Here is a 27,262-nt window from a genome sequence, read left to right as displayed (position 1 = left end):
TGCATGGATTGGTGCAAGTATTTGCCAGCATGGCCCTGAAAAGGTGGATGTCACGTTGTGTCAAGGGGGGTAAATATTTAAAGTAGGTCCCCAAAGTCTATTGGAGGGCCCCCTCCTCTTACAATGCAAATCCTGCACACTCCACCCTCCCAGGCCCCCATCACCCCCCCAGCAGAGGCCTCCCCATCAAACCCCCATTGGAGATCCCGAACAGAACCCCCATCAGAGACCCCCACCAGACTTCCCTGAAGACCCCCACAAGACCCCCAATCAGGCACCCCCTATATCAGAGAACCCCCATAAGAAAACCACCCCCCTCCATCTTGGACAACTAATATCAGAAAACCCTCCCCTATAACTAGACCCCCTCCTCCCATCATGAACCCCTGCCTGGAAGCTAAAGAGCAGTCCAGGTTGAAAAACTCACTCACCTTGCCTTTACACCTGCTGCCTCAGACAGATGTCTAGAAACCAACAGCTGTTACTTCATAGAAAGCCAAAACCGCACATCACATGACTTTAAACCCCCTCAGATCCTTTGGTCTGCAAGTCTTCTATTCACTTCAAAGAGCTTTAGTGTGCTGCAATTGATGGTGTCCAGACAGCCAGATGTCTGGATTGTTTATTTCCATTTCTATTCATGCATTAATGCATTTCAGGTAGCCTGCTTTGAACCTAATAGCAATGTGCATAAACATTTAGGAGGCAAGTGCTTTAATGTCCTCTTTTTCTCAGATAGACACAACTATTTTAGATGTGGTCAGGAGCTGTCAATCATAGCTAGATGTTTCTAAACATTGCTTATCTCTTCTGCTTATCTCTTTCTGCAAGAAAACCTAAATGAGTAAAAATGCAATAGCAGAGAGCAACATTGTCATGTAAAAAATTGCTTTACACTTTCTGAAATAAAAGTAACATTTGGCATTCATAACCAAGGTTAGAAACAACAACCTCTGTGACTGTAACTTTAGTACTTTACCCCTCAACCCATCTGCAGAAACGGCCAGCCTTTCTTCCTCCAAAGTTTCTTCTTTGTTGCCCAGCTTGGTAGGAATAACTCCTGAGTTAGGCGTTCAGCTTTACATGTCTTCTTTTAAGAAGGGTGAAGAGTTTGCTGCTGCCCAGGATGGCCGCAGAGGAGAAGGGAGAGTGCATTATTTTAGCTGCCATGATAAGGTCATTGAACGTCTTGAAGCACTAATTTGAAAACCTCACTGTGAAGGGTTTGGCTCAATGAGAGTACTACTTTGCTTCATGTAAGCTACTTGACAGGTTAAGTGGCACAGATAGCCAGAATTCTATTTTTCTTTGCTCTATTTTCTCCAAGAGTGCTTGGAATGGACCTTCTGTTCATGGGTGCCTTGTTTGACTGTTTGCTCCAATGGTTCCTGCTTTGCGCATTCTTGAACAGCATGGGAAAAACATAAGGCACAGAATTTACCTGGGAGTCAAATGAGTAAGCCATAGATTTGGATAGGGCTGATTTCCTGGCGAGAGGTGAGCTTTCCACTGACTTTGTAGAAAGATGTTCACAAAAATCGAGTGATCTCGGTGCCATTGTTTTCACCCCCTCCTAACAACTGTTTCAACCAGCTGACAAATCCAGGCATTCAGTCTGTGATCCCCTGAAGCAGGGTAAACATTCACTAATTCCCATGATCTTAAAGCCAGGAAGTAAACTGCACTGATATTTCACTTTTAATCAAAAAATTATGGAGAGCAAAATAAATGGTTGGGACATACACATAGAATTAAGGCAGAGGACGAAATAGAAACAAATTAAAAATGTACATTTTATTTTAAATGTTTTTTTTATTATTATGGAGTCATTTGATAATTGGAAAATCTAAAATAATGTTTCCAGAACCAGTAAAGTTGTTCAGCGTTAATTATCAACTTAGTATAGCCATTAAATGAAATGAAATGAAATGAAATGAAAATGAAAAATGAAATGCGATTAAATGAAAATTGCTTATTGTCACGAGTAGGCTTCAAATGAAGTTACTGTGAAAAGCCCCTCGTCGCCACATTCCGGCGCCTGTTCAGGGAGGCTGGTACGGGAATTGAACCGTGCTGCTGGCTTGCCTTGGTCTGCTTTAAAAGCCAGCGATTTAGCCCAGTGTGCTAAACCAGCCCCTAAAACCTCAATTACAGCTCATTCAACAAGTATATGATTTTCAAGTGAGTTTGCAACGGGATTGATAGCATAAAATGGGCATGTTTTTTGTCAGTTCAGTAATTTCTGCTTGCTTGGGGGAACATCAATAGTGCACCACATGGGGAATGTGTAGAATAATTGGCAGCAACTACTGTATTTCCATGTTTGACTATGCATGGGCAGACTTGAGAAGCTGCTGTCAGTTTCAGAGAGTAATGATGGTGAATGCTGACAGCAAAACCCAGACCACAGTGATACCTTGGTATTCTCTGTATCCCATGATATTTCAGTTCTTTGTCAGTTGGCCTTTTTTGATTGGGGTTAACTTGGCTGTATTTTCTTATTTATCAGGTTCAGAGTTCAAATTCTGTTGGTTTGCCCACATCAATATTTGCACAAACTTGTTATAATACTTCAAATAAGACCTTTTTAATTAAATGTTCAACTTTCCCAAGAAAATATATTTAAATTATATAATTGATGACTTATATAACAATCTATGACCTACCTTGAATATCTGTAATATATTTAAAGATTATATGCATATTTGAATGTGCCAATACAGATCCTTCATATATTAAATATTTCCTCTTGTTTGTTTTGCATCTCATATCTGGTGAATACAATAGTAAGTGATAATGCAAAACAACTTTAACGAGCTTAAATTAAAAACAGTCTTAAAAGGAAATACAAAGAATCTTTAAAGGTATAAATTATGTAAGGAGACAAGCAATTTTTTTTTGATGTGTAAACACATTTTAATACTTCATTGTAAAATATGACATATATTTTCCATTACTTCCAGTGTTACTGTTGGTTACAGCTGAAGGAGTTTCCCTCTTCATTTCTACTTTGTTGTCAAATCCAGGAGTTTTAATCCTGGCTATTTCTGAAAACTGTGTCTGTTTACCAATATATCAGCTAAAAGGTTAGCCACTGGGTGAATTACTGTACAACATTAGTAATCCAGAGTACACTTTGTTACATTATTAGGGCATTTCAGCTTTGACAATGTTGCTCACTAAGTGCTTGTAGTAATGACATTAGTTAAAAGGAATACAAACTTCTGTTTGTTAAGGCTAACTTTAAAGTAACTTCTCAATTTTGCAATTGTAAATATCACCGTTTAAAGAATCTTAAGCACATCACACATTTGAGATTCTTGACAAAGTAAAACCATTACAGGGACTTGTGACATGGGTAATGTTTTGTTTCATTTTTGAGTGCAGACCATTTACATAAACATTGCAGGGAATATGGATGTATCATAAAAGGTTAAAACATCTGAAGCAATCCAACAAACAAAAGAGGGGGAAAATCAATAGTATGTTTTCCCACCCTGCAGGTGAAAACTGTTGCTGAACAATACCATTGTCAAAGGATATAACGTGACATTCCTGTTGTGCTGTACCTAACTTGCCAGATTCAATAAAGCAGTTGCATGTACACGGGGTTCATTGCAAACTGCTTCCAAGTTCCTAGCTTAAGGCTAGGGCAAAAAAATACGTACAGCCATAATTGAATCCAAGTCCATCAACTCTGCATGCCCTCAAGGTTTCTGTTTGGAATGTAGGATTGCATCAAGTATCACATAGCCCCTAATTCACAAGAAGCTTCCCCCCCCGCCCCCCTCCCCACACCCAGTTACAATGAATCTGCTTCAGCGTGGTGATGCCTCCACATAGACTGCAGAGCGAGAAAATTAAAATGGACGGAATAGATTTTGTACAGGTCCTTTTGTGCAACTACAATGTTTCTGTTGAGTAGAAGCAAGGAAAAGTTGAATATGCAATGGCGATCATCCACAGCATTGCACTGATGTGAATCTCTGGGCTGTTGGCAGATGAACTCTTTGGAGATGTCTGTTCTTTGGATTGTACAGCAGCAATCTCCTTATCATTTGAAGTAGAGATCTGTGTCTGAAAACATTTAAAATTCCATGAGCAGATTATGGCATTGAGCACATAAGGGAAAACGTCCTTGGCCTGTACCTAAGAGCACTGGTTTGCCTGGAGAAGTTGTCAGGTCAGAGGGTGCACCCTGAAAGGAACTTTGCCCTGTTTAACTTCCAGTGCACCCTGGCGCAGATCAATAGGGACTTCCCGACATAAAGTTAGTTCAATGTGAAATTAATGGAGCTCTTGCATTTTGTCTTACTTTAGCAACATCTGCAACTTTTGAAATTACGTCCTGTATACCCAAATTCAGGTCATTGTTATAGATCAAAAAGAGCTGAAGGCTCACACCAAGCCCTTAGGAACACCGCTGCATGTGATCCTTCAGTCTGGACAACAACCATTACAGCCATTCAACACGATTCTGATTTCTGACGCTTAGCCAATTTGTGTTCGCACAGCCACTGCCTCTTTAATCCCGTAAACTTTAATTTTGCTAATTGCTATGTCGCACTTAATTATTAAATGCCTTTTGAAAGTCCTGATGCCCAATATCAATTGCACAATTCTCATCAATTATCTCCTTTACTTTATCAAAGATCAAGTCAGTCAAACATATCTTGCCTTTAGCAAATTTGTGCTTAATTTCCACTTTATTTCATACTTTTCCAAATGCCAATTAATACTAATAATAAAAAAAATATTATTTTCACAACTTTAAGCAGAGCATGAGATGTGAAGCATGAGATTTTAACTCTTAGAAATATTTCAAATTACTAATTTGCCTTGGCTCATTTTGGTAGTTTTGGGCTCAGGTTTAAAGAGTTTTAACGAGGCTCTAATACAACAGAACAGAGGGCGGCACGGTGGCACAGTGGTTAGCACTGCTGCCTCATAGCACTGAGGACCCGGGTTCGGTCCCAGCCCTGGGTCACTGTTCGTGTGGAGTTTGCACATTCTCCCCATGCCTACGTGGGTCTCACCCCCACAAACCTAAAGATGTGCAGGGTAGGTAGACTGCGCTAAATTGCCCCTTAATTGGAAAAAAAAGAATTGGGTCCTCTAAGTTTAAAAAAAAACAGATTACTCCATCTAAATTGGCGAAAAAGAAACATGGCTGCTCACAACAGCCAGGGACTGTTCCTCTAATAGCCGATTACTGATTACCTTTGTGGATGGTTTTCAACAAAGCTCCTGCCTACATTATCCATTCCCCTTCCTTTCTGGGGGCGGGGGTGCATGGTGTAAAAAACAGGACAGGACTCTGTTCTATCAGATTTCCACCCCATGCTTTGTTAGCTTCAGCAGCTGTAAGTGGCCTTATCCTTTGCCAATACTGTTGAAGCCAATGGTGAGCTTCTGAAGGACGTTCCATGCTGCTCCACATTTTCATTGATAAAGTGGAATGCCCAGAATTTCAGGCTCTCAAGGAAGTTATCCATAAATCTTGTACTCCACATGGGAAATTCTTTGAATTTAAAAATGTTTATTCCATAACGGAATTCCACACTGTGCATGTGCTGATATGTATTTTATGAATACGTGACGTAAGAATTGGAATTATTCTTTTTTTTAAATTTAGAATACCCAATTATTTCTTTATTTCTTCCCCAATTAAGGGGCAATTTAGCGTGACCAATCCACCTAACCTGCTCATCTTTGGGTTGTGGGGGTGAAACCCAGGCAGACACGGGGAGAATGTGCAAACTCCACACGGACAGTGACCCAGGGCCGGGATTCGAACCGGGGTCCTCAGCGCCGCAATCCCAGTGCTAACCACTGCGCTGCATGTCACCTGCAATTATTCTTATTCACGCAATGAAAACTGAGAATTACTTTATTAAGAGTTAAGGGCAGGGTGGGTGGTTAACGGGTTATTCAATTTAACGGATGCTCGCGAGACTACAGGACATGAATATAACATTGGCAAACGTCAAAGGAAATTAGGGATTAGAGGAACATTTTTCTCACAGTGCAGTTGGCAACAGAAGAGAATATCTCATCAATTCTACTTAATGCAACATTGATTAATTTCCTGAAGAAGCAGCTAGAGAAACAGCTGATTTTAAACAGGGATTACAAGTTGTCGAGTTGATAAAAGAGTCTGTGGAGCACTGTGGTTCAGGGCTTTGGAAAGAAGACCATTGGTAGAATGGAAAGGTTTGCATTGTTAGTCAGCAGATGGTTTGAAGTTCTTCCCATTATTATCTTGGGATGACCGAGAAGTTGGAAACACATGATGAAATAAGCTGTTGTTCAAAATCATTCAGGTAATTTTAACACCCAAGAATAGGTAGACATTGGGGGAAGGAGGGACAGGGGTTAAAAAGAAAGAAATCTGAAACCCAGATAGACCTCAATCCAATTCCAGTCTTAACGGAGGAAGGTTGGGGTTGTGAAAGCGGGGGGGAGATTAAGGACGTCGGAATTAACCCGTTGTTCAGAGGTGATTTGATGTTAGCCAGCTCAATAAATCAGACAGCTTAAGGGGGGTGAAAACAAATGAATTGAACAGAAACGTGCCTTCCCAGTGCTGGTTGAGGTCCATGACAAGCAGGAGTACTCCCCCCCCCCCCCCCTGTCCCGGGCCCATTAAGTTAATCTGTTGACCTCTCTGCTACTAGGCCACCCTCTGCAATTTGACATCCCATCCAACATCACCTGATTAAATTACCGCTGTGCTATATCCAACTCCCAAACTTGCCCACACTCTGCCCCCGATATCCATCTCCACCTGCAAAATCTCTCCTCCTCTCTTGCCCGTAACATTTGTCCCACCCAAGTGCGAGGCAATGACAATATCCATTACAAGATATCTTTCTAATCATCTTTCCTTGATGTCCAATAGCATAACCATCACTGAATCCCCAACTATCAAAATTATGGGGGATTACCATTGACCAGAAACCTAATTGAGCCAGCCATATAAGTACAATGGCTGAAGGGCTGGTCAGGGACTGGGAATTCTGCAGTAAGTAGCTCACCTCCTGCCCCCTAAAAGTCTGACCATCATCTACAAGGCACAAATCAGCATTGTACGGCATACTCTACATGTCCCTGAATGAGTGTGGTTCCAACAACTCTCAAGAAGCTCAATGCCATCCAGGAAAAAGCAGTCAACTTGATCAACCCCTTAACCATTTGCTTCCCCCATCCTTGATGCCGAAAAACAGCAGTGTGTACCAGATACTAGATGCAGTGCAGCAACTCCTCAAGACTCCTTCTACAGCACCTTCCAACCTGTAACCTCTACCAGTTGAAAAGAAAAAGGCAGCAACAACATGGGAACACCCCCACCTGTCGGTTCCCTCCAATTGCCACACTATCCTCACTTGGAACTATATTACCATTTCCATATCTATTGTTTGGTAAAAATCCTGGAACTCCTTCCCCAACAGCTCTTTAGATGTACCCATACCAGGTGGACTGCAGCAGTTTAGGAAGGTGGCCTGCCACTACCTTCTAACGAGAAAATTAGTGAAGAGCAAAAATGCTGGCCGTGCTAATGACACTCATCCCATGAAAGAATAAAATAAAGACAAAGACCAGGCAGTTTTGTGCTGCAAGTATTATTTGCAAGCAAATTTCCATCCCGAAGGAACACTAAAATATTTAGAGGAAGTAATAAGTAGAGCTGAAAGTCATTTCACAACATTCAATGGTTGTAGAATAATGAACAAACTCTGATAAACAAGTCTCTGATAAGTGGGGATTGACCATGTGGAGCAGAGGCTGGAGATCCAGGGCCAGGCGATTCAGAAAGTGGAGGAGGCAGTGGGGCAGCACGAGGAGCAGCTTGTCTCATTGGTGGCCGAGATGGTGGTGGTGTGGGAGACCCAAAAACGGCTGAAGGAGACGGTGGAGGATCGGGAGAACCGTTCCAGGATCCAAAACCTGTGGATCGTGGGGATGCCCGAAGGCATTGAAGGAGTGGACGGCGGCACTTTTGTGGCATGGTGCTGGAAAAGTTGATGGGGCAGGAGGCCTTCGATCGGCCCCTGGAGGTCAACCTAGAGCACAGGGCGCTGATGAGGAGGCCGCAGACGGGCCAGCCACCGAGGGCGAACGTGGTGCGACTGCATCATTTCCTGGACAAGGAAAAGATTTTGCGATGGGCAAGATAAACGAGAAGGTGTACCTTTGAAGGGAACAAACTGAGAATGTGGCAGGACCTGGACACAGAAATGGCAAAGAGGAGGGCTGAGTTTAACCTGGTCAAGACTGTCCATTTTAAGAAGGGGATGAAATTTGGGATGTTGTACCCGACCCACCTCTGGGCGACCTTCCAGAACCGGGAACAGTATTTTGGAACGCCAGAGGAGGCAACTGAATTTCTGAGAGACAATGGACTGGCAGGAGAAAGAGGACATTGAACTTTGGAGGAGGTGTTTGTTTTTTCTATTGATGGTTGTTGGAGAACGTTTCTCCTTTGAGATGGTTTGTGGGACTTGGTGGCAGGGTGCTCGGGGAGAGTTAAGGGTGAGTGCACCTTTTTCTGTTTCTTTGTTTCTTGGCGGAGTGTGAATGCGGGGAGGGGAATCTGCGGTGGGGGGGGGGGGGTAGGAGGCTTGGAGGCCTTGGGTGGGGACTACCAGGCTAGCTGGGTGGGCTAGTTAACGGGAGCGCAATAGGGTGTGGTCAGGTGGTTGGTGTATCTGTCTTTTTTTTTTAAATTTAGTGTACCCAATCATTTTTCCAATTAAGGGGCAATTTAGAGTGGCCAATCCACCTAGCTTGCACCTTTTTGGGTTGTGGGGGCGAAACCCACGCAAACACGGGGAGAATGTGCAAACTCCACACGGACAGTGACCCAGAGCCGGGATCGAACCTGGGACCTCGGCGCCGTGAGGCAGCAGTGCTACTCACTGCGCCACCGTGCTGCCCTCGTATCTGTCTTTTTTAAGGAAACTCCAGAATGAAATGCCAGCTTTTTACGCCACGTGGGGACCATTTTGGGAGAATCCAGACCATAGTTTCTCCTGTTCAGAGTTCTGATAATGAGGCTTATTTCATTTTCGAAAGATAAATGGATTTCCCCTTTGAGTATGAATTATATTGTAAATGACAGAATCCTTCGCAACATTAACATACAGAGGGATCTGGGCGTGCAGGTTCACAGTTCCCTAAAAGTAGCAACACGGGTGGCAAAGGTGATTAAGAAGGTATATGGCATGCTTGCATTCATCAACTGGGGCACTGAGTACAAGGTTTGGGAAATCATATTGCAGCTATATGAAACCTTGGTTAGACCGCAGTAGACCGAATATTGCGAACAGTTCTGGTCATCACATTATCAGAAGGGCGTGGAAGGTTTGGAGAGAGTGCAAAGAAGGTTCACCAGGTTGTTGCCTCGTCTCGAGGGTGTTGGCTGTGAGGAGAGGTTGAATAAACTAGGATTATTTTCACTGGAAAGACGGAGGCCATGGGGAGACCTGATAGAGGCACAGACAGGGTGGACAGTCAGAGGCTTTTCCAAGGGTGGAAGTGTCAATTACAAGAGGGCACAGGTTCAAGGCGAGAGGGGGAAAGTTTTATGGAGATGTGCAAGGTGTGGTTTTTCACACAGAAAGTGGTGGGTGCCTGGGACACGATGCCAGATGTGGTGGAAGCAAGCACATTAGCAACATTTAAGAGGGATCTGGATGGATACATGAATAGGGAGGAAATAGAGTGATACTGATCGAGTAAGGGCAGAAGGTTTTTTTTAAGTTTGGGTATCATGATCGGCACAGGCTTGGAGGGCCGAAGGACCTGTTCCTGTGCTGTATTTTTCTTTGTTCTTTGAAGGGAATCTTATTGTACAAGCAAGTAGCACATTGCTCCTCGGTACAAAATATATTTTAAAAAATATAAATCTACATTCTAGTGAAATTATTCTATTTATAGGCTATTTTACTGGACCCTGCACTCCCGCATTTAATGCAGTGGATGAACAGAAGTGACATAAGTCAAGGTTACCTCTTACAGGAGGAAGGCATCCAATTTATCCATGAAAATGTGAAATTCTGGTGCTTTTTAAATAATGAATATTTTACTTCTTATTTTTGGACTGAACACTTACCATTCCTTTTACTTAAGTTTAAATTACATTTTCCTAAAAACATTTGCAAAAAAACAGCATATATCTGAATTGTTTCTGAATTAAATTCAATCCTGAGAATGCATTATATATTCAAGCTTTTCACATAAATTTCAGATGGTAAATCTTGTTGAGTTTAAAAAAATAAACCCATATCAAGCTCTTGGGAATTGAATGCTTACCTCTCTAATACAAAGGTCCGGGTTCACTGACACATTGGAGTGTAGTCTCTGAGCCTGAATACAAAAGAGATGTAAATATTAGAATTTTACGGTATACGTGTTGACTGAAATGCGAGGAATGGTGTAATGACTTGAAGAAGAAAGAGCGCGACATAGTCTGTGAGGTGCAGGGCAGTGATCATAGAGAACTAAAAATGGAGATTCCATTCAAACATAAGGTGGAGGATCAAAAATATAACCGCCATAATTGGAGAGATTTAGAGTTAATGGGTTGGGTCCTTGGAAGAGGAAGAAGGCAGGAGAATGGGGATGAGAAACATATCAGCCATGACTGAATGGCGGAGCAGACTCGATGGACTGAATAGCCTATTTCTGCTCCGATGTCTTATGGTCTTAATTGTTCTCCCACTGACCACTGATAACCAGAAAGCTGCACCCAATATCAGTGGGGAAGTTGGTGTGTGTGCTTCAGAGGCTGTAACCCCCCTCATGGTTCCTCCGTAGGGACAGTACTTTATCATCTCCAATAACCTTCATCTTTTCAGGACCCAGCTGCCAAGTAGCCTTTGATAAGCAATCGACATATCCTGTATTCATCTTAATTCTTGAGTGAACCAGAGAGAATGGACAATTCTGACCCCAAGGTGCTCATAATATTTTGCAAAAGCTCAGGCGACATTAGGAAAAAAATAATTTGAATAAGGCAGATACAAACGTCTGCGGACATAAGGACTGTGTATGGTGACAGAACCAAATCACGTTTATTGTAACTAGTTGGAAGTAATCACTGGACAATTGGATGAAAGAATTGCTTGGTGTTTGGTTCTCTTGTATGACAATGGGAATGTGCTGATTTTATGGCTCTGCTCTGGAATGTGAAAGCTAGCTGTGATGAATGAAAATTTTACACAGATCATTGAGAGCTTCGTAAGAGGAGGCAGAGCTTTGATGAGCTGAGACTTCTAAATAATAGTGCTCCATTCAACTGTGAAAGTGTGCTGAATAGTCTGCCTGTCAGATATCTAGCAGCCATTACCACTGCATAAGCTTCCTGTTCTTCATTTGGCAGGTCTTACAGCATTAGTGTTGTCCTCTCGTGCCTGACGCATCCTCTGAGACATCTACCGCCTGCTCATTCCTGATTCCAATGTTGTGAAGATCACAACATACTGCTACAAATGGGCTGGAAATACTGCAAAGCACATCCCAGATTACCCAGAGACTCAATCCTTCCTTCAAACTCACTCTATTCTAATCGTTATATTTGTGTATGTTTTGTTCTCCTGCTCCTCTGCAGTACCTGTGAACGTACAGAGGTGTTGTGAATCATGAGAATGGTGGGTCCCTGAAGCTGAGCAGCAACCCTGGTCTTTATTTTTGTTATTCAACTTAACTTTGAGGCAAGCTCACATTCTCTGGCCTGCCTTAGCAGCTCCCACCTCTTCCTGTGGGGTTAGTGTCCAAGTTTGCCAACGACACTAAGGTGAGTGGTGAAGCAAAAAGTGACCGGAAGTCAGCAGAGGGATTTGGATAGGTTAAGTGAATGGGCTAGGGTCTGGCAGATGGAATACAATGTTGACAAATGTGAGGTTATCCATTTTGGTAGGAATAACAGCAAAAGGGATTATTATTTAAATGATAAAATATTAAAACATGCTGCTGTGCAGAGAGACCTGGGTGTGCCAGTGCATGAATAGCAAAAAGTTGGTTTACAGGTGCAACAGGTGATTAAGAAGGCAAATGGAGTTTTAGTCCTTCATTGATAGAGGGATGGAGTTTAAGACTAGGGAGGTTATGCTGCAATTGTGTAAGGTGTTCGTAAGGCCACACCTGGAGTATTGTGTTCAGTTTTGATCTCCTTACCTGAGAAAGGACGTACTGGTGCCGCAGGGTGTGCAGAGGAGATTCTCTAGGTTAATCCCAGATCTGAAGGGGTTGGATTATGAGGAGAGGTTGAGTAGACTGGGACTGTACTCGTTGGAATTTAGAAGGATGCGGGGGGATCTTATAGAAACATATAAAATTATGAAGGGAATAGATAGGATAGATGCGGGCAGGTTGTTTCCACTGGCGGGTGAAAGCAGAACTAGGGGGAATAGCCTCAAAATAATGGGAAGTAGATTTAGGACTGAGCTTAGGGGGAACTTCTTCACCCAAAGGGCTGTGAATCTATAGAATTCTTGCCCAATTAAGCAGTGGAGGCTCCATTAAATGTTTTTAAGATAAAGATAGATAGTTTTTTGAAGAATAAAGGGATTAAAGGTTATGATATTCGGGCCGGAAAGTGGAGTTGAGTCCACGAAAGATCAGCCATGATCTCATTGAATGGTGGAGCAGGCTCGAGGGGCCAGATGGCCTACTCCTGCTTCTAGTTCTTATGTTCTTATGTTAGACTTGAGAGCATGTTGACCCTGTGACTGGGCTGGCAGCATCTAGAACCCACCCACCATCATTAGAATATTTTGCTTCAGTATTTACTAGAGAGAGGGATCTTGATGCTCATCAGAACAATGTGAACCAGGTTAATAGATTCAAACAGGTTGATATTCAGAAGGAGGATGTGCTGGAAATTTTGAAAAGCATCAGGAAAAATTAGTCCCCTGGACCTGACGGGATATACTCAAGGTTAATACGGGAAGCGAGGGAGGAGATTGCTGTGCCGTTGGCGATGATCTTTGCGTCCTCACTCTCCACTGGAGTAGTACCGGATGATTGGAGGGAGGCGAATGTTGTTCCCCTGTTCAAGAAAGGGAATAGGGAAATCCCTGGGAATTACAGACACATCAGTCTTACGTCTGTGATGAGCAAAATACTGGAAAGGATTCTGAGTGATAGGATGTATGATTATTTAGAAAAACATAGTTTGATTAAAGATCATCAGAATGGCTTTGTGAGGGGCAGGTCAAGCCTCACAAGTCTCATTGAATTTTTTGAGGATGTGACGAGGCACATTGATGAAGGTCGGGCAGTGGATGTGGTGAAGGTTAGGCAGTGGATGTGTATATGAATTTCAGTAAGGCATTTGATAAGGTTCCTCATGTTAGGCTCATTCAGAGAGTTAGGGGGCATGGGATACAGGGAAATTTGGCTGTCTGGATACAGAATTGGCTGGCCGAAAGAAGACAGTGAGTGGTAGTGAATGGAAAGTATTCCATCTGGAGGTCGGTGACCAGTGGTGTCCCGCAGGGATTTGTTATGGGACCTCTGCTCGTTGTGATTTTTATAAATGATTGGATGAGGAAGTGGAAGAGTGGTAAGTAAGTTTGCCGATGACACGAAGATTGGAGGAGTTGTAGAACATAGAACATAGAACATACAGTGCAGAAGGAGACCATTCAGCCCATTGAGTCTGCACAGACCCACTTAAGCCCTCACTTCTACCCCATCCCCATAACCCAATAATCCCTCCTAACCTTTTTGGACACCAAGGGCAATTTATCATGGCCAATCCACCTAACCTGCACATCATTGGCCTGTGGGAGGAAACCAGAGCACCCAGAGGAAACCCACGCAGACACGGGGAGAACGTGCAGACCCTGCACAGGCAGTGACCGAGCGGGGAATCGAACCTGGGACCCTGGCGATGTGAAGCCACAGTGCTATCCACTTGTGCTACCATGCTGCCCAGTAGATAGTGTTGATGGCTGTTGCAGATTGCAACAGGACATTGACAGGATGCAGAGCTGGGCTGAGAAATGGCAGATGGAGTTCAACCTAGATAAATGTGAAGTGATTCATTTTGGAAGGTCGAATTTGAATGCTGAATACAGGGTTAAAGGCAGGATTCTTGGAAGTGTGGAGGAACTGAGGGATCTTGGGATCCATGTACATTGATCCCTCAAAGCTGCCACCCAGGTTGACAGGGTTGTTAAGAAGGTGTATGGTGTGTTGGCTTTCATTAACTGGGGATTGAGTTTAAGAGCCGCGAGGTTTTGCTGCAGCTTTATAAAACACTAGTTAAACCATACTTGGAGTATTGTGTCCAGTTCTGGTTGTCTCATTATAGGAAGGATGTGGATGCTTTGGAGAGGGTGCAAAGGAGATTTACAGGATGCCGCCTGGACTGGAGGGTATGTCTTATGAAGAAAGATTGAGGGAGCTAGGGGCTTTTCTCACTGAGCGAAGAAGGAAGAGAGCTGACTTGATAGAGGTGTATAAGGTGTTGAGAGGCATGGATAGAGTGGATAGCCAGAGACTTTTCCCCAGGTCGGAAATGGCTCCCCTCTTTTCCCACTCATAATAATAATCTTTATTAGTGTCACAAGTAAACGCTACAATGAGGTTACTGTGAAAATCCCCTGGTCGCCACACTACAGCGCCTGTACGGGTACACTGAGGGAGAATTCAGAATGTCCAATTCACCTAACAAGAATGTCTTTCAGGACTTGTAGAAGGAAACTGGAGCACCCGGAGGAAACCCACATATGGGCAGAACGTGCAGACTCCGCACAGTGAGTGACCCAAGCCGAGAATCAAACCCGGATACCTGACGCTGTGAAGCAACAGTGCTAACCACTGTGCTATCATGCCGTTCATTTGACCACAACAGGTTTTTATTTATTTTAAATAATATTCTTGACAATTCACTGAGTGCCTAACTGCTTATGTACACTGACTATAAAAGACACAAAACAGACAGATAGATGAGTTGTTTTTAAAAAAGAAAGATAATGGTATTTATTGTACTCAAATCAATCTAAAGAAAGTAATCAAGGCACTCCAACTTTCACACACATAAGTCAAAGTTCACACACATGCAATTAATTTTCAGGGTGGGAGGTCAGATGAAGCAATTTAAAGACCAATGAAGTAAAAGGGGTACACGGCTCTCGATGATTGGAGGCTTGGCCCACAGGAAGAGGTGGGAGCTGCTGGGGCAGGCCAGAGAATGTGAGCTTGCCTCTAAATTAAGCTTCAGAACAAAAACAAAGACCAGGTTTGCTGCTCAGCTTTACGAACCCACTGTTCTCATGATTCACAACACCTCTGTACGTTCACAGGTACCGCAGGGGAGCACGAGAACAAAACATACACAAATATAAGGATTCAGAAGCAACTTGGTGGTCCTTCTGCGTCAGTATCAAGGCAACTTAAAGATTTGGATGGATGATTTATCTTTTCATTTGAAGATATCAGCTGCGGGGTTGCGTTCATTTCAGAATGTCTGTCTGTAGCACATAGCATACGTAGAGTCAAAAACAGCAGACAGTATGAACTTTGCAAGCTGTCTGGAGAGTGAAGGAACCCACTCAGGATCTTGCTACTTTATCATTTCAGTTGTTTGTTCACATCATCGGTGAAATGTGATGGCACCCTGGTGAGTGCACAGTCAATTCCAGCCCCCCAAGCCGCAGAGTCTCAACATCAGTGAATAAACCAATAATTCATATATTTTCTGAGATATTTGACTCTTCACTGCTCCAATGACTTACAGGCATCAGATTTGCAAGTAAAACTTAATAACTCTTTATTTATAACAAAAGCAGAGATAAACATTTAATAGAGATACTAGAATAATGGCCTGCTAAACAAAATGAAATGAAAATCGCTTATTGTCACAAGTAGACTTCAAATGAAGTTACTGTGAAAAGCCCCTAGTCGCCACATTCCGTTCGGGGAGACTGGTACAAGAATTGAACCGTGCTGCTGGCCTGCCTCGGTCTGCATTCAAAGCCAGCGATTTAGCCTTGTGCTAAACCAGCCCCCCCCCCCCCCCCCAGTTGCCGTTCTACCCTCTATCCACACACGAGATGGATATACGAAGAGAAGGGGAAGGAACAAAATAATGGGGATTAAGAGGAATGAGAGATGAATATCTTTGCTGCTGAGGTTGTAGCCTTTGTAGTTGGCTATCTTCTCAGGCCGCAGAGTGTTGAAACCAACCGGTTAGACTGGTTCTTCTGGGTGTGCCGTTAATCAGAACTTGCAAGCTGTGGAATTTCCACAGGGGAGTCACTGCCACTTTTATGAACCCACGTCTTCACACAGGAAGATTCCCCTTTAATTCTGACTGGCCCCAATCAGATTGACTTTCAGTCTCACTGAGGTAATATTAGAATTATCTACTTGAGAATTGAAGAGAACATTTTCCAACCACTCCACCCATCTGCCGCTGGCCTAGATCTTCCAGGTTAAAAGAGGGTTTTCAAACAATACAGCCTGCTTTCAGCCTTTTAATCAGAAAATTCTCACAGGTTGGCTAGAGAGAAATATCTTAATCATCAGGCATTTGATGAGAGAGAGTTTAAAACTGTGTCTCCCCTCTCCTGGTCCAAACTAAACTAACTTAGTGGGTCTGCACAATCTTCCGGAACTCCCCACACAAATCAACATAGAGAGGAAACAAATTCTGGGATTTTATAACATCTTATTGGCTGCCAGTCAAGTTCATCAAATATCATCAGTGGACCATACCAATATAGCACACTGGACTGAGGGTGTTCTTAGACCAGACCAAATATCACATTAAACCGGGGGTTTGTTTAAAAGCAAAGGATGAAATATTGCATAACAAAGCCAGCATAACAAAAAATAAAGGACTTACATAGGGAAAGCTGGGTTTAAACATGGGGATCCTTACAGAAAACATGATGTATGGTACACTCCTGCACCTATCTCTTGTGTTCCTGCATTTGGTTCAGACGCGTTCCCGAAGCCCACAGGAAAATCCTGCATAGTGAACGCTCCCGTGAATTCCAAGCAAGGGCTGAGGGAGGTTGAAGGTAAGATTTTCTAGTCACAGGACTCTCCCAATGGTGCCCCATCTTTCCAGTTGTAACCACAACAATTCGCAACAAAAGGTCAGAACAATTTGTTTCAGCTTCTTGTCAAATAATCTTGAGATGCATCAACATATGATCAGACTTATGAATAATTAATACATTCCTGCTTCTAATTAAAAAATTGCTTTAATAATCATGTAAACTGAGTGAATCCCATTCTCTTAGAATAACCATGGTCTGTCAGTTTATAATAGTTTGTGCTCTCTAAGATACTCTTGTGTTCACTTTCAGTTTGCTGGATGTGTCGTCATTTCTGAAATCAACTTATGTGACTCAATTTTCCATTAGTTTTTTTTTAAAGTATTTTTATTCAACAGAGTTTCACCATTTTCACAATACAAAAACCCCAACCAAACAAAAAAACATTAGTTTCAAGTAGAACTCAACAAGAAGTTTTTATATGTTTTTTTAAACTAAATATTTAACTTCTATTGTAGTGTGTGGCTGCTGAAGGGTCTGAGTAGAGATCTAGAAACAAATGAAAATATGCATCCACACATCTGTTGGCATCACAGAGCCGACTTTAACAAACAGAGTATCCGCTGGAGGTGGTGCAGGATGTGTCAGAAAAGCTTTCATGTTTGAATATTACTGTTCTGGAGAAGAGAAATTGGCATTCTTGCCATTACTGTGTGCCCAACCGAATCGTGCATTTTGGATTCCGCTCAATGCCCAACAAGCTTTTCAGTTCATTTAGAATCCAAAGGAAAAGTATTTCAGTTCAGCAGTCTTAAGATTTTTGTTGTAAAGAAATATTTTGATGTGTGCTCTTTATTTTTCTTGTCCAAGGTTACATAGTTACAGTTATTACCAATTGCAAAAAACTGCGGACCACCAGCTTTACCCCATTATCCAGCACGACCACTGCTGTGCAGTTTGATTGCTTGTCCCTCTCATATCACGTTGCAAGCTTCCCGCAACTTTAGCAAGCCTGATCTCATCAGAAATATTGCACTTCAACCTTCAGCCCCATCCCTTTTCTTGGTTGCACACTCTGCTTAACTTAGAGCGGAACTTGAAATTCTACATCAGCCCAAGGCCAACATTGTCTACTTCCAACTCCAAACTTGGCCATCTTGTTTTCAGGCATATGGGGGTAAAAAAAGAGTAGGGGTGTGTGACCAATCGGATGCCTCCTCCAAAGAACTGGCGCTGGGATGATGGATCGATTGGTCTTTATGTCAGCTTGTAGTTTTAAAAAAGTGAAATAAACTTCATTCTCATTCCACTCCAGTCCTGCTGGAAACCCTCAACCATGACTTTATTCCCACCCCCATTTCAACTTCGCCAATGCCTTTTCATTGGCTTTCCAAGACCGATTCTACATAACTCCACTTCATCCAGAACCCACTATCTGTATTCCACTCACAGTTAATTCCACTCACCTATCACTCATACACTTACCAACTTCCATTGTTTCCCTTTCCCCCTTTCCCCACAGATCAATGATTTCAAAATCCTCGCTCCTCTCCACAACTTCCTTCATGACCTTATTCCACTCTCTGAAAGCTTACTGAACTATATGTCTCTGTTGACATATAACTTCTTGGCTATGCCTTCAGCCTTCTCCCTATTCCTGCATGGAGGTCGACATCTCCCATGGGTGAAGCACTGAGACACACATTCTTGCCTATCGTGGATCAGAGAGAACACTTGCGCAGCAACATTGGTTGCTCAAGGAACTTCAGCTCAGAGTTATGAGTTGGAGACTGAGCTTCTGACATTGCGACACATCAGGGAGGAGAAGAGTTACCTGGATGCTGCATTTCAGGAGGCAGTCACACCACTTAGATTAACCACCTTGAATTCGTTTAGTGGTCAGGGACAATAGGGTGTGACTACAAGTGAGGTAGGTAGATGGATCCAAGAGGTAGCCCTGCAGGAGACTGAGACCCTGCCCTTGTCCAACAGATTCTTGCTCCCTTTGTAAACGAGAATGAGCAAACTGACTGTAACACCATGGTGCAATGAGTTTCTCAGGGTAGCAAATCTGTGGAATTCTTACCGAAGAGGGTTGCAGAGTTATGTATTTTGCAGGCTGAGTTAGACAGATTTGTAATCAGTAAGGGAATCAAGAGTTTAAGGTTAAGGCAGGAAAGTGCAGTTGAGAATTATATCAGATCAGCCACAATCTCATTTAATGGCGGAGCAGACTGGATGGGTCGGGTGGGCGACATCTGCTACTACACCTTATGGTCTTAAAAGGCTCTTTAAAATCATAAATTGTCGGACCAAAACCTAGATTGTTTTGAAAAATATTCCTTTTCTGTCTGCCATTTTCCCAACAGTGGAAACAAACCGACGGGTGGCTGATCTTTGCACCAAATGAAGAGGACTGCAGTGGTAAAGAACACCACGAATATTCTAACGTACTGGAATGTTATTTTTATAGCCGTAATTACAGATTCAATGTATACATTTGCTTCTGCAATTTGATGAATATTTAATATTAAATATTTTTTTCTGTTTTATTTAATTAAATTTCTATAGCAATATCAATTACTTTTCTTTTAGATGACAACACAGGGCTACCAATATTGATACTGCAACTCTTATGTAACTGAATGTAAATGTTTTTTTATTGAATATGTAACAAATAATACATTTATAAATTTGATTTTCAAATCTTTTTACTTTAAAGGATTCAAAGAATGACTTTTGGTTACTGGCTATTATAAAAATAATGTATTCTTATTAAAGAACAATTTTCTCCCATGAATACTATGAATGCAGTCAACGTGTCTAAACCCTTCTTTGAATATCTGGCAGGATAAATGTTTTATTTCATCGAGCTTCAAGTCTCACAATAGCTGTCGCACTGCAATAGAAATAAATAGTTTTAGGATCAACCAGCTAGTCTCAGCTACTGAATTAGTCTTCTGCACTGAGAGTTACGACGGCAATCAAGTGGCATTTTTGTTTCTTGACTTTATATACAGTGGAGCAAAAAAAAAAATTTGTTGCCAACTGATCAGTGCAGCTTGACACTGTCAGCTGTATTGCTAATACAACTGCCAATTAAATCTGACAAGGCAAGTTGACAAGTTATCTAATATCTTGTGTTCAACCACTAAGGTTTTAAGCCATATGTGAGGATGCGATTTCATGCTAATTAATCAGATTTTGTTCCTCCGTTCCTTGCCATGTTTACCCCCCGATTATCACGTAACCATTGCCCGGTTTCTGCAGAGTTTTAGCAATCCCTTACCTGTAAATTTGCACATAGAGGAAAGACATTGTCATCATCTACTGAGTGAATTTCATTGCTCACTGACTCAGGATTATCCTGTGGTGTGTAGATGTGTTTGGATGATGCTGTGGTCGGTACAGGTGGTATTAACTGCCAAACATTCACATCAGTGCCATTACCGAATGCTTGTATGGCATTTTCTACAGAATTAAACAAAAAAAAAGAACATTAATTGTTGCCATTACAAATGACTGTCGAAAAGAGAGAAATTTTAAGTGTCCTAAAAAGTAGCATTTATTTGAATTAAGCCAATTAAAATATGAAGAATATATCACTTAATATGTTTTAATAATTATAAACATCACCAAATTACATGCTTCTGATGTTGTTCCATAAGACATTGCTGAGATGAAGGACGGGTCGGCGGCGCAGTGGTTAGCACTGCTGCCTCATGGTGCCGAGGACCCGGGTTCGACCCCGGGTCACTGTCCGTGTAGAGTTCGTACACTCTCCCCATGTCTGCGTGGGTCTCACCCTCCACTACCCAAAATATGCAGTGTAGGTCACGCTAAATTTCCCCTTAACTGAAAAAACATTGATGAGATGAGGGACAGTTGAGATATTCTTTGTACTGTCTACCTGAGCCTCATCCCGCCCCAGAATTTTCCATTACTGTGTTTCCTCCTTCAATTGAAGTGCTGGACAGGATTAGAGATGAAATAGATTCCACTTTCCTCACCAATGGAGTTGATGACTTTTTTTGGGAAGGTTATTGACAAACCTCCAAAACCTCACCCAAATGGTCATTCTTTGTACAGTAGTCAGCCATCGCAGCTAAGTCCAACCTTCTCCCATCCCACACGAGCACATTCATACTTTCTGACAAGTCACTGGACAATGAGAGTAGCAAAGTCACTGGACTGCCCAACTCACTAATTAAAGGGAGTCACTGAGCCCCCGACACCCCACATAAGGGTAAGGCACCCCTGGGCCCGATCCCCAGTGTGGGCAAAATGCCACTTGGCACATTCGCACTGCCAACCTGACACCCTGGCAGTGCCCATGGCAGCATCACCTGGGAACCCTGACAATGCCAATGTGGCACCTGGGTGGCACTGCCAGGTTGCGAGGCTGGAGGTGCCAAGGTTCCCATGTGGCATCAGAGTGCCACGATATTGCACTGCCCAGAGCCAAGCTACGCAGGTTCGTAGGCAGCACGGTAGCATAGTGGTTAGCATCAATGCTTCACAGCTCCAGGGTCCCAGGTTCGGTTCCCGGCTGGGTCACTGTCTGTGCGGAGTCTGCACGTCCTCCCCGTGTGTGCGTGGGTTTCCTCCGGGTGCTCCGGTTTCCTCCCACAGTCCAAAGATGTGCGGGTTAGGTGGATTGGCCATACTAAATTGCCCGTAGTGTCCTAAAAGGTAAGGTTAAGGGGGAGTTGTTGGGTTACGGGTATGGGGGGATGCGTGAGTTTGAGTGGGGTGATCATTGCTCGGCACAACATCGAGGGCCGAAGGGCCTGTTCTGTGCTGTACTGTTCTAAATCTTAATCTAAACCCCTGGTAGGCCTGGTCAACGTTCATGGCGACCAGTGCTAAATGGCACTCACCTGGGGTCTGGACGAAGCGCTCCGATCCCAACGCCTAGGGTAGATCCGGTGAGTGCCTATTAAACTGAGACCAGCTGATCAATTTTATAATCAAATTTGCCAAAAATGGATCCTGCCCATTGTGGACAGGATCCAAATGCAATGTCTTGCGAGATCCCTTTAGATCTTGCGAGGCATGGCAACCCGGGTAAACTATGCAAGAGGCCTCTCGCAGGGGGATGCGACACGGCCGATAGATTTCGCCCGATGTTTGGCCTCACTGTTAGTTTTAACTATGTTTGAGAGGGCAAATCTCTTAAAGGACAGAATCCAGCAAAGCATTTCTAGCGAGAAGATTTGAAAAGTTATAATACTTTCCAATGTATTAGGTAATACAATATAAAATTTGCACATGATGTGTCACTACATACATAAAACAAAAGCATAAAGGTGAAGTTAAACACAATGACTACTTTTACAGAATCTATCTGTTGTGGATAGCTGAACTTACTGAAGCACCTGTTGTCCTTGAAGAAATTGTGGAACTCATCACACTCCTCCTTTTGGTTTCCACTTCCAATACAAGTGCACCATGGTGCCACACTAATGCCAGTTGAATCAATATAGTTTGGGGTGATGACAGTTCCTGTCAGAAGCCAAGATCAAATTTAATGATCATTCATTTAACCAAACAAAAACTGTTATATATTCTCAGATAAAACACTTTGGCTGTCATATCACAGTTACAAGAAAGGAAATGTGCTGTTCATAAATAACAAGCAATTGCTCACCCATTTACTGGCTGTCGTTTTTCAGAGTCAAGCATCAAAAGAGCAAAGCTAGATAAAAGGCAGCTTGATGCAAAATTGGATACGCCAAGCATTGTTATTCAATCATGGTTTTACGTTGAAAGTTTAAGCAAAGTCTAAAGTAGACTTGAATTATGTAAGTTACAACATGGAAACAGGTCATTCGGATGAACCAGCTCATGTCGATGTTTACTTTGCAAGTGGGAAAATATCTCAAATTGCATTTACCCACCTCTCGCCCGGTGATGATATCGTTGAAAGATGATTGGCAGAATTTTACGGAGGTGACAGGGTCCTGGACCAAAAGCATAAACGGAGAAACACCAGGAATTCTCCCCACCTTTGGGGGCCAGCCCCGCGCCGGAGCGGTTTGCACCAGAAGACTGGCGCAGAAAACCGGCGCCCCCGGCAGCGGGGCTGGCCGAAAGGCTTTCGGCGGTCGGCGCATGCGCGATGTGGGGTTCTCTTCCGCTTCTGCCATGGTGAAGGCCGTGGCGGCTGCGGAGGAGAAATAGTGCACCCAGGGCACTGGCTCGGAGTCTGAGCGGGGGGCTCCGATCGCGGGCCAGGCCACCAAGGGAGCACCCCCCGGGGTTCGATCGCCCCCCGCCCCCCCGGACCCCGGGGCCTGCTCGCGCCGCTGATCCCGCCATTCCAGAGGCGGCGGGAGAGGCCTCCCAGCGGCGGGACTTTGGCCCATCCGGGCCGGAGAATCACCGCAGGGGCCTCTCCGATCGGTGTGGCGAGATTCCCGCCGCCGCCACTTCCCGGGTGGCGGAGAATCTCTGCCACGGCGGGGGCGGGATTTTCGGCGGCCCCAGGCTATTCTCCGACCCTGCTGGGGGTCGGAGAATGTCGCCCCATATTTTGCAAGTGGACTAACTTGGAAATATATCATTGTTCCTTCTCTGTCGCTCAGTCAAATTCACTGAGGGTGAACCTACACCCCATAGGCTGTAGCAGTTCAAGAAGGAAGCTCACCACTACTTTCTCAAGGGAAATTAGGGAAGGGTAATGAATACTGACCTAACCAATGTCGCCTACATCCTGTGAAAGAAGAAACAATAAAATGACGTTGTTGAGGCTGCAACTGGAGGAAGAGGATGCATCGATGGTTGCGTACCCTCAAAGCATGGCCAGTGAGGTCAGGGGGTGCTGGGACAAGCCAGTTACACTCTGGCAAGGCTTGGGGAGTGTTTCTGAGGGCAGGTGGTGCTGTTGTCTTGGGGGCAGTTAATGGCCACTTAATTGGGTTCCGAGCAGGAGGCTCGCTCGTCTGTCACCAATCCCTCAAGATGGCATGGGGCATGGTAGTGGGAATATGTGGGCCAGCTGTCCACCCCCATCGAAAATCATTTTGCAAGCCTTCCGGCCTCAGCATGTTGGCAACGGGCCTGCAAAATTCTGACCAATTTTCCCACTTGTCGGTGAGACCAAACCTAGGGTTAATTAATGTAAGAGAGCCACTAACATATTCATTTGAGCATTAAAGAAAACAGTTTTTACTCATAATGTGGTGAAAGCATGGGATAAAGTGTAGTTGAGGCACATAAGATACATTTGAGGGGAAACTAGATAGACATACAAAAGAAAATAGGTGGATATGCCTATACAGTTAGAGGACAAGGGGTGTGAGAAGATTCATAGAACATAGAACAGTACAGCACAGAACAGGCCCTTCGGCCCTCAATGTTGTGCTGAGCCATGATCACCCTACTCAAACCCACGTATCCAACCTATACCCGTAACCCAACAACCCCCCCCTTAACCTTACTTTTATTAGGACACTACGGGCAATTTAGCATGGCCCATCCACCTAACCCGCACATCTTTGGACTGTGGGAGGAAACCGGAGCACCCGGAGGAAACCCACGCACACAGGGGGAGGACGTGCAGACTCCACACAGACAGTGACCCAGCCGGGAATCGAACCTGGGACCCTGGAGCTGTGAAGCATTTATGCTAACCACCATGCTACCCTGCTGCCTCATCTGAGGCATAAATCAGCAGTGTGGACTAGTTGAACCTAAAGGCTTGTTTCAATACTGTAGCCTCGATAGAATTCCACAAAATGCTCATCACATTCCTTGGCAAAAACGTTTTCTGCATCTGCTTAACCAAACTGATATTCAATGTTGATATTTTGTTTCTGCTGCAACCACTAGCCTTGCAAAATGAATTCTAAAGCCGGGTGACTGTGCAAGGAAGTGTGCCATCTGTTCTAAAGCTCACCTATGAGTCCCGAGTAAGCAAGTAAGCAGGCTGCATAGTTCTGCCTTAAGCAGCCACTTGTGGAACGAGGTTCTGGCTGACAGTTCGTGATGAAATCTGCAAGCCGTGACCTGTTAAGGGAAAAAGCAAACAAAATAAATTGTTACATTAGCGCAAAAACAAGAGAAGTTCTTTTTAGTGGCACAATAGCATTTCTTCTGGTGTCACTAATAAAATATTCCAGTGAGATTCATTTCTCATCAATGTAATTGCATTTATGTTCATTCTAATACAGAAACTTCTTTAAAAAAGATATACTGAGGGGTTAATATTCACCACCTTTCCCATGAAAGACGAGAGGGTGAAAATTGAAGAATTAAAAATCATGGTGCGCGATTCTCCGACCCCCACGCCGGGTGGGAGAATCGCGGGAGTGCCGGGCGATTCACGCCACGCCGCCTTGGCACCCGCACGCGATCCTCCCACTGCCCCCAAAACGGCGTGTCGCGTTTTGCGACAGGCCACTCGGAGAATCACCGCTCCGGTCGAGCGGCGATTCTCCGGCCCGGAGGGCCGAGCGGCCTGCCTAATCCGACCGGTTCATGCCGGCGCCAACCACATCTGGTCGCTGCCGGTGTGAGCAGCGCGCGACCGCTGCGTGTGGGTCCTGTGGGGAGGGGGGGGGAGGATCGAGCACCAGGGGGGTGCTCAGGAGGGGTCTGGCCTGCGATCGGTGCCCACCGATCGTCGGGCCGGCGTCTCTGAAAGACGCACTCTTTTCCCTCCGCCGTCCCGCAAGATCACTCCTCCATGTCTTGCGGGGTGGCGGAGGGGAGGACGGCAACTGCGCATGTGCGGGTGAAGTCATTTCGGCGCCGCCGGCCGCATCATTTACACGCCGCCGCTTTGATGCTAGCGTCAAGGCCTGGCGCGCGTAATTGGCGTGGCGCCGCTCCTAGCCCCTGGGGGTGGGAGAATAGGGGGCGAGGAGCGGCCTCTGACGCCGGAGTGAAACACTCCGGTTTTCACTCCGGCGTCGGCACTTTGTCTCCCTTTGGGAGAATCGCGCCCATGACTCTACCCAATCTGCTGTCTGTGTACCTGTCCCCATTTTTACAGTGATAGGTTGGAAGGCAACCAGGAAGAACTTAATTAAGGATTGGGGCTTGGTGGGGATTGTTGGTCAATCATAGTAGAGATCGTAGAATCCCTCAGTGCATGAGGTGGCTATTCGGCCCATCAAGTCTGCACCAACCCTTGGAAAGAGCCAGGACATTTATTCCACAGAGCAGTTGGAAGTATGATTCAAACTTAATACTTGGGTTTGGGGAGACTGGCAGCTAAAGGGATCACTGGATCACTTCAGTAGATATCTTTCCAGTACTATTTATGAACCAGAATATCAAGAGTGTCCCCCTGAACCTCAGGCAAAGCTTTTGCCAATTGTGACATCTGGGCGGCACAGTGGCATAGTGGTTCACACTGCTGCCTCACAGCACCAGGTACCCAGGTTCAATTGGGTGACTGTGTGGAGTTTGCACGTTCTACCTGTCTCTGTGTGGGTTTCTGCTGAGTGCTCCGGTTTCCTCCTACAGTCTAAAGGTGTGCAGATTAGGTGGATTAGCCATGGTAAATTGCCCCTTAAGTGTCCAAAATGTGCAGGTTAGGTGGGGTTACGGGGAGAGAGAGGGTGTGGACCTAGGTAGGGTGCTCATTCCAAGGGTTGGTGCAGACTTGATGGGCCAAATGGCCTCCTTCTGCACTGCAGGGATTCTACGATCTCTACTATGATTGACCAACGTCCCCCACCAGGCCCCAATCCTTAACTAAGGTCCTTCTGATTGCCACATTCTGAGTTATAATCTTTTCTGATTGTTAGGAGTCACCCCGAAAGGTCGCTGGTTGAGATAAGCTGCAGTTGGCTTTCCTGCCAAACTATGAATCTGGCCGGTTGCCAGATGGGAAACTGAATTAAGAAAAAATAATGTGGACCTCTTCCTTTCCAAGATTTCCAGGAATTGCTCCTGCTACCGCACTACCCTGTCTCCCCAGAAATATCAGGGCCAGCATCTTAGTACAGTGTTCTTCAAAGTCGGGTGCGTGACCCGTGGGTGGGTCGCGGGCGGGTGTTGGGAGGGTCGCGGAGCCGTTGTCTGCGGCGCTCCCGATTGCTTTTAATAACACTGGCTGCAAGCGGCCGCAAATATGTTAAAAAAAAGTCGGCCGCATTTGCGCATGCGCGCACGATGATCGGCATGCATGCGCATTCTGCGAACATGTTAAAAGAATTCGGCCGCATTGCGCATATGCAGCCGCTATTTTTTTTAAATGGTTGCAACTTTTTGGTTTACAAGTTCTGTAGTGGTTT

At 44.4% G+C, this 27,262-nt stretch overlaps 1 protein-coding gene across 3 annotated transcripts in view; it reads right to left on the bottom strand.

Moving 5' to 3' along the window:
• Positions 1–2,891: 2,891 nt before the first annotated feature.
• Positions 2,892–27,262, bottom strand: part of LOC119979617 (GDNF family receptor alpha-1-like) — a 230,280-nt gene continuing 205,909 nt past the window's right edge. The window contains exons 6-10 of one of the 3 annotated variants that reach the window (XM_038822105.1): positions 24,916–25,025; positions 22,386–22,520; positions 20,305–20,486; positions 10,315–10,368; positions 2,892–4,077 (exon numbers count right to left, since the gene is read on the bottom strand). In XM_038822105.1, the coding sequence (XP_038678033.1) occupies positions 3,904–4,077; positions 10,315–10,368; positions 20,305–20,486; positions 22,386–22,520; positions 24,916–25,025 (655 nt within the window). In that variant the 3' untranslated portion in view covers positions 2,892–3,903. The remainder of the gene's footprint in view (positions 4,078–10,314; positions 10,369–20,304; positions 20,487–22,385; positions 22,521–24,915; positions 25,026–27,262) is intronic. The other 2 variants (XM_038822107.1, XM_038822108.1) reach the window with 2 other exon arrangements.

This window comes from Scyliorhinus canicula, chromosome 16, assembly GCF_902713615.1.
Source record: "Scyliorhinus canicula chromosome 16, sScyCan1.1, whole genome shotgun sequence".
Classification (NCBI taxonomy): Eukaryota; Metazoa; Chordata; class Chondrichthyes; order Carcharhiniformes; family Scyliorhinidae; genus Scyliorhinus; species Scyliorhinus canicula.
The sequence above is the reverse complement of the archived record's forward strand: the minus strand, read 5'-3'. Positions and strand labels throughout refer to the sequence as shown.